Below are 12,599 nucleotides of genomic sequence, written 5' to 3' on the forward strand. Positions count from 1 at the left end.
CAGTTTTACCACTGAACAAACTCTTTGCACTTCTTGTTGGTTTAATTTATTATTAAATAAAACTCAAAAATTCAGCAGTCTATTTTATCTGAGAGATACTATTGAGTAGAGATGAGGATGTTAGCACTCTAGAAGACACAACATCAGTGTACATTTACCTTTGACCATCAGTTTTGATGCATTGTGGATGAGGTGCAGAGCAAAGCTGTTGTGTTTTTTTCCAGAGAAGACAGAATTTCATTAAAATGGACTATCATCCAATTACTATAGAAATGAAAGTCTTCCTTTACTGATCCAAAATGGAAAAGAACACTTAACATTAATCTCTTGCATGTTTTTTACTTTATATGTACTTATTGATATTTTAAGTTAGACACTCAAGAAGTGCCAAATCAGTAAATCATAAACTATGGGGATTTGTGTTAAGTCTGACCAGTATAAATACATGAAATAACAATCATAATAGTATTATATAGGGAGAATGGGGAGGGAGGAATTGCAGACTAATGAGGCAAAAATTCATACTGATTCAGTACATTTACCAAATAAATGAGGGCACACAGCAACGTGTAGTCCCGTTAAATAATTCAATGAAAGCTGAGCAAAGTTTAAAATCTATACATCTCACACCCAGATAAATTTAGGGTTTGAACAATGATGGAAGAGAAAGAGTTGGAGATGAGAGCAGCATGGGATGAGATAGAGTTGCAAGCATAATCTTGATGAAATTGGGATGATACCATTTAGAGGAGAAAAAGTAATTGGAAGTTTTACAAATGGGGGGGGGGGAACAAACACAGATAGAGGAAACAAGGAAGAGAGACGGCATTTGTGGGGGTTGAGTTACCCTGCTGAACATAGGCCATTTTGTCTGATCCCCAATGAAGTTATTTGTCCTGGCTTAATGGATCAGCAGCTCTCAACAAAGACTGGATATCTACTTTATTCACTCTACGTTTCTTGGCCAATGCCGCTACAGCAAAGAGCATTGTGTGACTGCAATAAACGAGGCAAAGGCCATCAACCTCCAACTTACCAGGATTATTAACATCTTTATTACACACTATGAACTTGCTAAGTCCATAAAAAAGCTGTCGGTGTTTAGTTGGCAAATCACATTTCCCAAACCAAAAAAAAGCAACATGGCAAACAAAATCAAATGCAAATTACTTCATTCAAATACATTTTCAAGAGTACCCAAGGGGAATAAATATGGTGGCAAACAAACCATAGTAGTTCTACGACCTGCAGTCACTTTCAGCAATTAAAAGAATGTTTTCTTTATCATATATACAGTATTTGTATCTACATGAAGATCCAATCTTTGCAATGTCACCTTGTAATAATGTGGCCACCTTCTGCAGTATCCATTGGTCCACTTTACTATTTGAATAAAATATCAGTGAACAAATAAGAATTTTAAAATTTATAGGAGTCCTTTTCAATCTATTCCAGCTTGTTGAATAGGGTTGCTTTTCACAATGACTGGAACACATTTATGTGGCTACAAACTTATGCCCTAAGCCCCTTCTCCTAATAATCCCACTCACTAACCAGAACCCAAAGTCAACAAGCTTTTGTATGGATTTTAACCAGTGCTGTTATGGTCTCAATACACCTAATGATAGAGCTTTATCGATTCTTCATGAAGGGGAATGGGAAATTAAGTACAATGTTATGCTGAATAATATTTTAATAAAGTGTGATGAAAATTGTGGAAAACCATCACATGTTCTACATCCAAAATCCAGCTATCTCACTGCAGATTTTCTATCCTCCCAAATAATGAACCGGAGAAGGGTTCTCAACACGAAGGTGAAGAAGCTTGGTTGTGGCACATGTCGATCATTTCGATAAGGAGTGAAAAAGTAATGTAGTGCACAAAAAGCAAATTGGCACCTTAGCTTAAGTGCAATTTATTTTTCCTGACAGAACACTGGGCAAGCATCAAGTAACCCCAGTGACAACATGGCAGTGCAGTTTCCCAGTCTTGTTCCAAGACCAAGAAAGGTTAATGACAAGGAATACCAAAGTAGCTTAAATAACATCCAGCTCCACAGTATTTTGACTTTATTAAGCTCTCTTCACTTACCCATAGCTACAGAGGAGAATTAATCACTGTGTCACAATACCTCGCATGCATCACTAGGTATGGACAACAGCATCTACACCATGCAACAAGATCATTGATATCTTTGCTTCTGAAATATCAGGATGAGTGAGAGCAATTCCATCACTTGCCCCAGTCACTAATACAACACATTGTCTTTCATTTGTCCAGGTCTTTTGGACAATGCCAAATAAAGTCCATATTTAACTCTTAGCTTCACTTCTAATTTTACTTATTTGAGTTCGTCGATTCATTTAGAAAATAAATTCCACAACTGAAAGTTTTTTTCTCCAGAAAAACATCAGGAACACGTTGCAGACCACAATACCAGGGCTTTGAATAGCCAGCTTACCATTCATGCGGTTTGACAAATGTGCTTCAATGGAAATCTAAAATATGTATCACATTAATTTATATGAATTTGTGGGTTAACTTAAGGGATAGAACAATTGTGTCCTGCATATTAATTTGCATGGAAACCAGTCAGAGTTTCCTAAATGTTACAAGTGAGAGTATTCTGTTAACCCAAGGCTCCATTATTGATCAGCTGCCTACTTTCTCTTCCTTGGTCTATTTACTAATGTTAAAGGCACTATACAAGTGCAAGTTGTAGTTATATCCTTACTGTTATTCATTGGGTGGTTTTAATTCAATTCACAGCAAATATTCTCAACTTCCTTCTTGACTGCTCATTTTGTGAACATGACAGGAGAGAGTGGACGAGAATCTGTCCCTCTCTCCTGACCTAGAGCCTTAGTCCTTGACAGTGTTGAAAACCTGCAAATTGGTACCTTTGTGTCCAATGTTTACTGCAACACATTTCTTTATAGATATTAGCCCTGGTGGAACTTGGGCTTTACATCTGTTACTTGGGGAACTGGCGGGAAATGAATGAAGTTTATGGAAAATCAAAATCAATAAAAGTAATCCGTGTCTGAAAAAGGAGCCTGTCCATTCCATAGATGCCTGATCCGCAGAGCTCTCCGAACAGTTTGTGTTGTGCTCAAGATTCCTGCTTCAAAATTAAACAATTCCTCCACTTTGATGACCTCGAAAAGATCATCCACACATTTATCTCCTCCCGCCTAGATTACTGCAACTCTCTTTACACTGGCATCAGCCAACCTTCCCTGTCCTGCCTGCAACTGGTCCAAAACGCCGCAGCGAGACTCCTGACAGGCACCCGAAAAAGGGACCACATCACCCCGATCCTGGCCTCTCTCCACTGGCTCCCTGTGCGGTTCCGTATACATTTCAAGTCCCTCCTCTGTCTACAAAGCCCTCAATGGGCTTGCCCCCTCCTACATTAAGAGTCTTCTCACCCGCCACTCCACCTCCAGGTCCCTCAGATCGGCCGACTTGGGGCTGCTGAATATCCCGCGGTCTAGGCATAAGCTTAGGGGTGACCGCGCCTTTGCGGTTGCAGCTCCTAGACTGTGGAACAGCATCCCCCTTCCCATCAGAACTGCCCCCTCCATCGACTCCTTTAAGTCAAGACTAAAATCTTATCTATACTCCCAAGCCTTTCCTGATGTCCACTGAGTGAGGGTTATATGTATATATGTATGTAGTTTGTTTGTTTATACTATTCTTATAACAAATGTAAAGCACTTTGGCCAACGAGAGTTGTTTTTTTAAATGTGCTATATAAATAAATGTGACTTGACTTGCATCTGCAATTCCTTGGTCTAGTTTGCTTTGACCCTTTGCATGGACCCTGTCTGACTTCACATTTCTCAAACTCCTGCCAGTTTTATGGCCCCCCCTCTCTTTTCCCCAAAGGTTCTGGTTGGTGTTTTCAACCCTCTGGCCAAAGAAGTGGCCTTCCTGGACCCAAAACCTGAAGACGTTCGTGTGGGAATCCAGAGCAGAGTGTGATCGAAAGATGAACTCAACCTCATACTACTTATGTCTTAGATCCCCTGCAACTTTTAAAGGACATCCATTTTCCCAGGATAGAAATATCAAATACTAGAGGGCACCACTTTAAGGTGAGAAGAGCAAAGTTTAAAGGAGAGTGCGGGGCAAGTTTTTACACAAATGGTGTTTGCCGGGGGTGGTGGTGGAGCCAGATAGGATACCTTCATTTAAAAGACTTTGGGATAGGCACATGGATATGGAGAGAATGGATATGGATTATGTGCAGGCAGATATTGTTGGGCTTGGCATCACATTCGGCTCAGACATTGTGGGCTTAAGGGTTTGTTCCTGTGCTGTACTGCTCTATGTATGTATATATGTATCTAACATACATTAAATATACAGGTTTATACACACAAACAGGGGTCACTGGGGAGTGATAGGAAGGGAGAATGGTGATTAACCCACTCCCATGCTGTGGAGTTGAACACAGCGGAGACAAGGGATGTATAACTTTCTGCTTTAATTGAATATTTAAAACAAGTGAAAGAGCAATAAAGTAAAAATCTGCACACCAACCAGAGATTAGTAGGTAAAAGGATCGTTGTTCTGGTTTCTGCGCCAACTTTTATTAAAATGGAAAATGCTGAGATCCGCCCCTAGTTCCACACACCCATGTCATTCCAAACCTCTGGAACCACAATTATAAAGTTCCCCAATCAAGATCACTAATAAACAAGACAACTTTGCCATCTTCAGTCAAAGACACAAACACTTTGTGCATAAATACAGAGAAACGCATACAAATAGGTCTGATTTTCCATTTTCCTTCCTTTGGCCCACCCACCCCATATAAAACAGTAAATACAAGAGCTTGAAATCTCTTTGAAGATAATATTAGAGATGAGAGGTCCTTCCGTTACCTTTTCTCTCTCAAACACTAAAGCCACATGTCATGGCCTACTTTTACTTTTATGGCCAACTGTTGACACACAAGACACCCGATTGCTGGACTCCAAAGCTGGACGTAAGTACACGAAAAGTTGTTTTGCCACTGGTTAAGTCCTCACTGTTCCAGAGTCACCACCTCCACTGCTTGACCGTCCATTGTTACCCCAGATGACTGAATTTCTGTCATTCGAGTGGTGACAGGGGCCATTGCAACCTGCACAGGCCTGTTGCCCTGGGCCAAGCTGGTCACAACAGTCTGGTACATGCTCACTGGAATTTGCACCAGGCCTGAAAATAAAGGAAAGGGAAAGATCAAGTTAACAATGCAGACAAGAGTCCTTACACCAACATCACCACCATTTCCCTCTGAAGAAGCAATTCAATTTGTCGATATCTCCAAACAGGTTGTTAACGCCAATTATGGTCCAATAGGACATTTGAAAGCCACCTGAAATATTACCTTCGCTCATTTTACTCTTCCCTTTCTTTAAAAAAAAAACCCATTTCTTTCTCATTTTAAAGGTGTTGATCATGAAATGTTATTTAGAACACTGAAGAGTCAAGGGTGCATCTCGGCAGCTATAGGAGTACAAGAGTGGCACATTGGTGCAACGGGACAGTTGCTGCAATACAGCGCATGCAGCGCCGGAAACCCGAGTTCGATCCCGACTACGGGTGCTGTCTGTACGGAGTTCGTACGTTCTCCCCGTGACCTGCATGGGTTTTCTCTGAAATTTTCGGTTTCCTCCCACACTCCAAAGACATACAGGTTTGTAGGTTAATTGGTTTGGTAAATGTAAAAATTGCCCTAGTGCGTGTAGGATAGTGTTAATGTGCGGAGATTGCTGGTCAGCATGGACCCGGTGGGCCGAATGGCCTATTTTCACGCAGTATCTCTAAAACTAAAAGCAGATAGAAAAAACACACACTCATAGTCATGGACATATACATGCTATCCTATATAATTAATGGTTTCATCCGAGAGAAAGTACTTCCCAATTTCCAAGGTAATAAAGTCAGACTAAAGAAAATCCCAAATCTTTTTATACCAACATTAAAAACAAGATAGTAACCAGGGAGAATATAAAAATCACTCAAGGATAAAGGAAGGAATTTGTGCTTAGAGTCAAGGGTTAAAGGTGATAGACTAAATAAGTACTTTGCATCTGTTTTCAAGGAGCAAGACAAGGGGGTAGTGAGGTCAGTGTGGAGAATACTACTAAGCAAGGGCAGTTTGAGAGTGAGGAGGAGGTGTTGCGGTTCTTGAATAGCATTAAGGTGGATAAATCCCCAAGACTTAATGGAAACTATCCCAGGTTATTGAGAGAGGCAATAGAGGAGATTTCTGGAGCCATCACGAAGATCTTTGCATCTTCTTGAGCCATAGGCGAGGACCCGGTGGACTGGAGTGTAGCTATTGTTGCTCCTTTAACAGACACAGTGAGAATCCAGGGAATTATAGGCTGGTGAACCTCACATCAATGAAAGGGAAGCTACTGGGGAGGATTCTTCAGTAGCTTCCGTTTTACTTTCGTTTGGAAGAGAATGGGTTAATTAGGGACAGTCAATATGGATTTTGTACACAGTGATGGATATCGTCTACAGGGATTTTAGTATGCCATTTGATAAATTCCCAATGGTAGGCTGATCCAGAAGATTAAGGTGCATGGGATTCACAGTGATTTGGTCATGTGGATTCAAAACTGGCTTGCTGAAGGTTGCGGTGAAAGGACAATATTGAGGATGGAGTCTGTGACCAGCGGAATTCCGCAGTGAACTGTGTTGGGAACTCTGCTGTTAATTATATATATTAATGACTTGGACATAAATGTAGACTGGTTGGTTAGTAAGTCTACAGATGACACCAATGCTGGGGTCATGGATTGTGAGGAAGGCAATCACAGCATACACAGTGAGAGAGATGGCGGAGAAATAGCAGATTAAGTTTAATCCAAGCAAGTACGAGGTTGTCCACTTTGGGAGGTTGAATGCAATGGGAAAATATACAATTAATGGCACTTAGCAGCATTGATGTACAGAGGGATCTTGAGGTCCATGTCCATAACTCCCTGAAAGTAGCAAAACAAGTAGACAGAGTGGCAAGGAAAGCATATAATATGTTTGCCTTGGCCAGGGCATTGCGTATAAGAGTTAGGAAGTCATGATGCAGCTTTATAGGACTTTGGTTAGGGCGCATTTGGAGTAACACGTCAATTCTGGTTACCCCATTATAAGAAGGACATGGATGCTTTGGAATGGATGCAGAGGAGGTTTACCAGAATGATGCTTTGATTAGGAGTTATTAGCAATAGGAAGAGGTTGGACAGATTTGGATTGTTTTCTCTGGAATGCCGAAATTTGTGGAGAGACCTGATAAAAAATTATGAGCAGCAAGGTAGGGTACAGTTGGAATCGTTTTCCCAGGATGTAAAAATCAAATATGGCGGGGCAAAGTTTAAGATGAGAAGGGAAAACTTTAAATGGGATGTGTGGGATATGTTTTCTTTACAGAGGGCGGTGAACGTCTGCAATATGGGCGGTAGTTGAGGCAGATACAATAGTGTAATTTAAAAGACATATAGGCATATAGATATGCAGGGAATGGAGATACACAGATTATGTGCAGTCAGATGAAAGTTGGTCTTCAAGTCAAATCAAGTTTATTCGTCACATACACATACGAGATGTGCAGTGAAATGAAAAGTGGCAAAAATGAAAAGTGGCATCATGTTCGGCACAGACAATGTGAACTAAAGGGCCTGTTCTAATATTCTGGATTCGTTCCTCAATTCCGATACAAAAATGATATTTCTCAGACATTCACATTCAAACTCACTTCAGACAAGAAGTTACGATGTGATAGATTAAAACATAGCAATCTACACTTTAATCATCATTCCTAACCATGTAGTTCCTGCATAACCTTGCCGTAACCTCCGCATGGAATGTTACTCAGCCTTCATTTCCAATTCAAGTCCTCTGCTTTCTAGAGCTAATAACTTGTTAATCCTCTCCTCTAAAATGAGTAGCTGAACACTCAGCCAACTTGGTTCTCTATTCTAGAACATCCCCTCTCTATCTTGTAGGTTTGGTTCCTGCCTTGTCTCCAATTACTCCAGTTTTGCTTGATGTCCATTTCCCTTCTGTGAAGCAGCCTTTAAAATGCTCTGAAGTATGTGCTGTTGTTCAATCACTATCTGACAAAACTCGAGTTATCTGAAAGTATGTTTCCTAGGAACATCCCCCCCATTATGAATAAGTAGGTAGGAGGAATGTAATGGAATCAGATGCTTGCAAGATAACCCACACATACTTACCTGGGCTGGATGCAGAGGGCCTCTCTCACTGACTCCTGTGGCACAGTGAAGAGGGGCTGTGCCCAAAACACACCCAACATCTTCCAACAACCAGGAGAGCTGGGCCTCACCAGCTATAAAAATTGTCACGCATTTTAACAATTCCTAAATGTCACTAACATTCAGAGACTTTTAAAAAACTATCAACGTTGAATTAAATAATTAAAGAAAATAATTTAAATGTTTTAAAATACTAAAGTGACTAAAACACAATATTCAACCAAAGCAAAATCAATTCCCATTCAATTTGGTCGTGGTTCACATGTAGCTTCTAGTGGACGTAGATATGATTTGCTGCTCTCAAAGAAGCAAAGATTATCCTCTGTTACCTATTTTCTAATAAGAATTAGCATTTCTGTTGCCAGAGGAACAGAGGAAATTTTCTCCCAGCATAAGAATAGTTGGGTAGCAGAGTCAAGAAGAGTTTGCTGTACTGATAATTTACTAAGTGGTCAGTTCTAAACAAATCAAATTTGTCATTCTTGATTCAGGAAAGGATGGAGGTAAAAAAATCTGTCTCTGATGACAATCCAAATGGAACCCTGAACATGGATAGTATTCATAGGTTCAACTGAGCTATCGAAGAGGTCAGGCAACCAGCTGTTACTCACTGTGATTGCTCAGTCATGAATAATTGACAATTGATGACACAGGGCTGCATAACTGAATACCAGTAAACATGTGAAGTCTTCAGGAGTAATGTGTACAGTAATGTATACAGGTGGCACTGTGAACTAATATACTTGTTTGGCACTAGGTAAGTGTTTTAGTTTTAGAGGTACAGTGTGGAAACAGGCCGTTCAGTCTGCATCAACCAACAATCACCCGTAGACTAGTTCTAACCTATACACTAGGGCCAATTTACAGAAGCCAATTAAACTACAAACCTGCATGTCTTTGAAATGAGGAAGAATAACTGGAGCACCCGGAGGAAACCAATGCGGTCACAGAGAGAACATAACAACTCCATACAGACAGCAACCGTAATCAGGATCGTACCTGGGTCTCTAGCACTGTAAGGCAGCAACTCTACTGCTGCGCTCACGGCAAGAATCTTTCTCCTCTCATCCAAATGGCTAATGGGGCGGACCGGTGGCGCAGCGGTAGCGTTGCTTCCTTACAGCACTTGCAGGTTCGATCCCGACTACGGGTGCTGTCTGTAAGGAGTTTGTACGTTCTCTCCGTGAGCCGCGTGGGTTTTCTCCGAGATCTTCAGTTTCCTCCGACATTCCAAGGACGTTCAGGTATGTAGGTTAATTGACTTAATGTGTGTTGGATAGTGTTAGTGTGCAGGGATCACTCGGTGCGGACACGGTGTGCCGAAGGGCCTGTTTCCGTGCTGTATCTCTAAACTAAACTATTTGCTGGACGGTGAGTGGCACCAGCATATCTGGAGATTGTGAAAGGTTCAGCATAGATGTAAATTGCAACATTTTGTATTGTGAATTATCTTGGCCGCACAATTGGGTGATTTTTCTTTTGGAAATCGTAGTCTGCCAAAATCTCTTCTATTTAAATATCTGTCCTTGTGTAATAAGGTTAGATGTTGAGCTACGTCTGCATGGTTTTACCATGCCAAGTTATTTTTAATTCATTTTGAAAGATTTGGAGGACCTAGCCATGTGAATGATTTAGCAGTTAATCCTACGGGTTATATAATTGATGATTAATTTGTAAACAGACGGAGCTTTTATTATGTTTTTCAGTACTTCTGTCTATACGTCTAGAAGCAGCCACTAATTAAGCTAATCTTTACAATTTCACCTTGACATGAGATGACAAGCTTTCAAAGTGTATTAAAAAAAAATCTCTTATCCACAATCCCCCTTACCCATCCCGACGCTCATACACAACCAAATCACAACATTCAAAAGAAATGAAGTGGACATAATTAGTAGCTATTAATAGACAAACACTCACTGGGGAATAGGGAGCATGATTACTCCTGGTTCTCCTAATTGTACAGTCTGGCCCTACCTTCGCATGTGGCTACTGGAAAAAGGTAATAATGGATTTACCTGTGTTTTACTGAGGACAAGTCTGGACACCAAATCAAGTAATATGTCGGGGTACATGGTGATTCACGAGGGATAAGAGACAACCACCACGAAAGGCCAGAAAGGGGAGAACTGCTCACCTAGGTTTAGAGATGCCCTGATAGAGGTTTCTCAAGACAATGAGGGATATAATGATAGAGGGCAAGCATTCCCTTTGACAAGTAGATCGCCAATTAGCAATCATGGATGCAAGATCATTATCCCAACATCTTATGAGAAGTGAACTAGGAATGTTTTCCAGTCGGAATTATCAGATCTGAAGCATTCTATCTGTATGGGTGCTGGATGCTGATTCTATAAATACTTTTAAGGTTTAAGGTTCCACTATACTTTAAGAACCTTTAAAATGAAAGTAGCGGAGGGTGAATGATTACAAGAGCATTATTTCCAGACATGCCCTGTCTAACTCTAATTTTACTAAAATGCTGGATGTCAGTAAAAACAAGTTAGATCGTAACCATGAACATTTTTACCACTTAAGAATAAAATTCTAGACATGACAATTTGGCCCAAGCAGTTCTACGCTCCACATCAGCTACCCTCTAGTCTGAAACTATTAGCCTATCCTTTTATTCCCTAAATGATTATTCAACTTCCCCTTGAATGTGTCAACATTAATTACTTCAGCTACCCCTTACATTTCATCATGTGCATTGTAAAGCAAATTCTATGGAATTCCTTTTGGACTTAAAAGCTACTATCATGTAGTTATGCCCCTATGTTTTGGAGTCCCCAGATGTGAAGAGCACAGCACTTAGGCCAACTTTATAAGGAACAAGGAAATATGCCAGACTGTGAATAGGACAGAGCCACTAGCTTGTCATAAGCTCCACACTTAAGCTCATTACTCCACTCCTAGACTGACTTGGATTCAGTACTTTTATTAAACCCAATCACCCAATAACATTGCTCAGCAACAAAGCTTCTAGTTGATTCTTATAAAGAAAAGGGTTGAGGCTAATGTGATGGGAGAGGGGATGGCATTGCAGAAATCATATAAAAAACAGAAAGTGGAGAATTTTTCTTCACTCCATGTCGTGAATTTCACCAGGGTGTGGCTCTGAAACAGCACAGAGAACTAAAACAGACTTAATTGCCAGCTGATGATGAATACTGAAAAACATACTTCTGGCAGCCAAAGTGGGCCTTTGATAAGCATGTGCTTATCAGGTGCTTGCTTGTATATCTGATTTGTCAATTTGACTACTGTAGTTGAAATGCTGGAGTACCATATAAATATCTGTGAACATAAAGAAGGGAGTAAAATAAAATACTTAGTAATATAATCCGATCTGTCATAAACTGTAGATTATCTGAAACTGCAGCCGCCTGCATCCTAATTTGCTCACCCATGCCTGCTGACCTACATGGACTCCCAATCTAGCAATCCCACAATCTTAACATTTGAATCCTTGTATTCAAATCCATCAATATCCACTTACATTGGCCTCTTTGCTCTTCCAATTCTTGAACCTTGCCTATACCCAGTTTTGTCATTACGCCAATCACTGGCTGTATCTTCACCTGCCTAAATCCTAACTCTGGATGTTCCTCCTTAAACTGCTTGCAACCCTTAAGACAATCCTCAAAACCTACCTTTGCACAAGACACCACTCTAACTGGCTTGCTGCTAAATGTTGTCCAATTACATTTTTGTGAAGTGATTTAGGACATTACAATGTGTTGAAGGATTGTACAAATGCAAACTGCTTATTGCAACAGGTAGCAGAAACACCGCCAGCTCTCTTTGTATTTAAGAACTTGGGGATAACGCTTGAGACAAAATTAGCATTGAGGCACTTGTCTTGACCATTCAGCTAATTAATAATTAAACCACCCATGCTTTCAGAGAAATTTAAGTTGAACAGAAAGGGAATGTCCTGCTATGATAGAGGACATTTAACAGTGAAGGAATGAGTCATTCCAATCAGCAAGGTATCAAGAATAGCCTGTTGGGGGTCTATTCTAGTCACAAGCGGCTTAATTATTTCCTCTCAATATCCTTTCTAGAGCTGAACTAGTGTTTAATGTAGATTTAAAATATTTCGCCTTTCGCACTCTATCCCTTTGAAATAAGGCCCATGATCTCATACACTTTATTAGCTTGTTTTTTCTTTAGTTTAGTGACTGTCTTTCAATTCCAGACCCGAGGTTACCTTTAGATTAGTCTAAATACAATATTTTTGGTGCAAAAACAAAGCTTTCCACAGGTTAGCAAACCACAAAAATGGAAAAATATCACGAGGCCAGTCAGAAGATAATGTT

General features: G+C 40.3%; 1 protein-coding gene across 11 annotated transcripts in view; it reads right to left on the bottom strand.

Moving 5' to 3' along the window:
- Positions 1-1,032: 1,032 nt before the first annotated feature.
- The window catches only part of nrf1 (nuclear respiratory factor 1), a 69,296-nt gene continuing 57,729 nt past the window's right edge, over positions 1,033-12,599 (bottom strand). For 7 of the 11 annotated variants that reach the window (XM_033040071.1, XM_033040066.1, XM_033040064.1 and 4 more), the window contains 2 exons: positions 3,778-5,209; positions 1,033-3,122 (listed from right to left, as the gene is read on the bottom strand). In XM_033040071.1, coding sequence (XP_032895962.1) covers positions 5,037-5,209 — 173 coding nt within the window. In that variant the 3' untranslated portion in view covers positions 1,033-3,122; positions 3,778-5,036. Of the gene's footprint in view, positions 5,210-8,238; positions 8,352-11,460; positions 11,575-12,599 lie in introns of all 11 variants that reach the window. The other 4 variants (XM_033040070.1, XM_033040065.1, XM_033040069.1 and 1 more) reach the window with 3 other exon arrangements.

This window comes from Amblyraja radiata, chromosome 21 (genome assembly GCF_010909765.2).
Source record: "Amblyraja radiata isolate CabotCenter1 chromosome 21, sAmbRad1.1.pri, whole genome shotgun sequence".
Taxonomy (NCBI): domain Eukaryota; kingdom Metazoa; phylum Chordata; class Chondrichthyes; order Rajiformes; family Rajidae; genus Amblyraja; species Amblyraja radiata.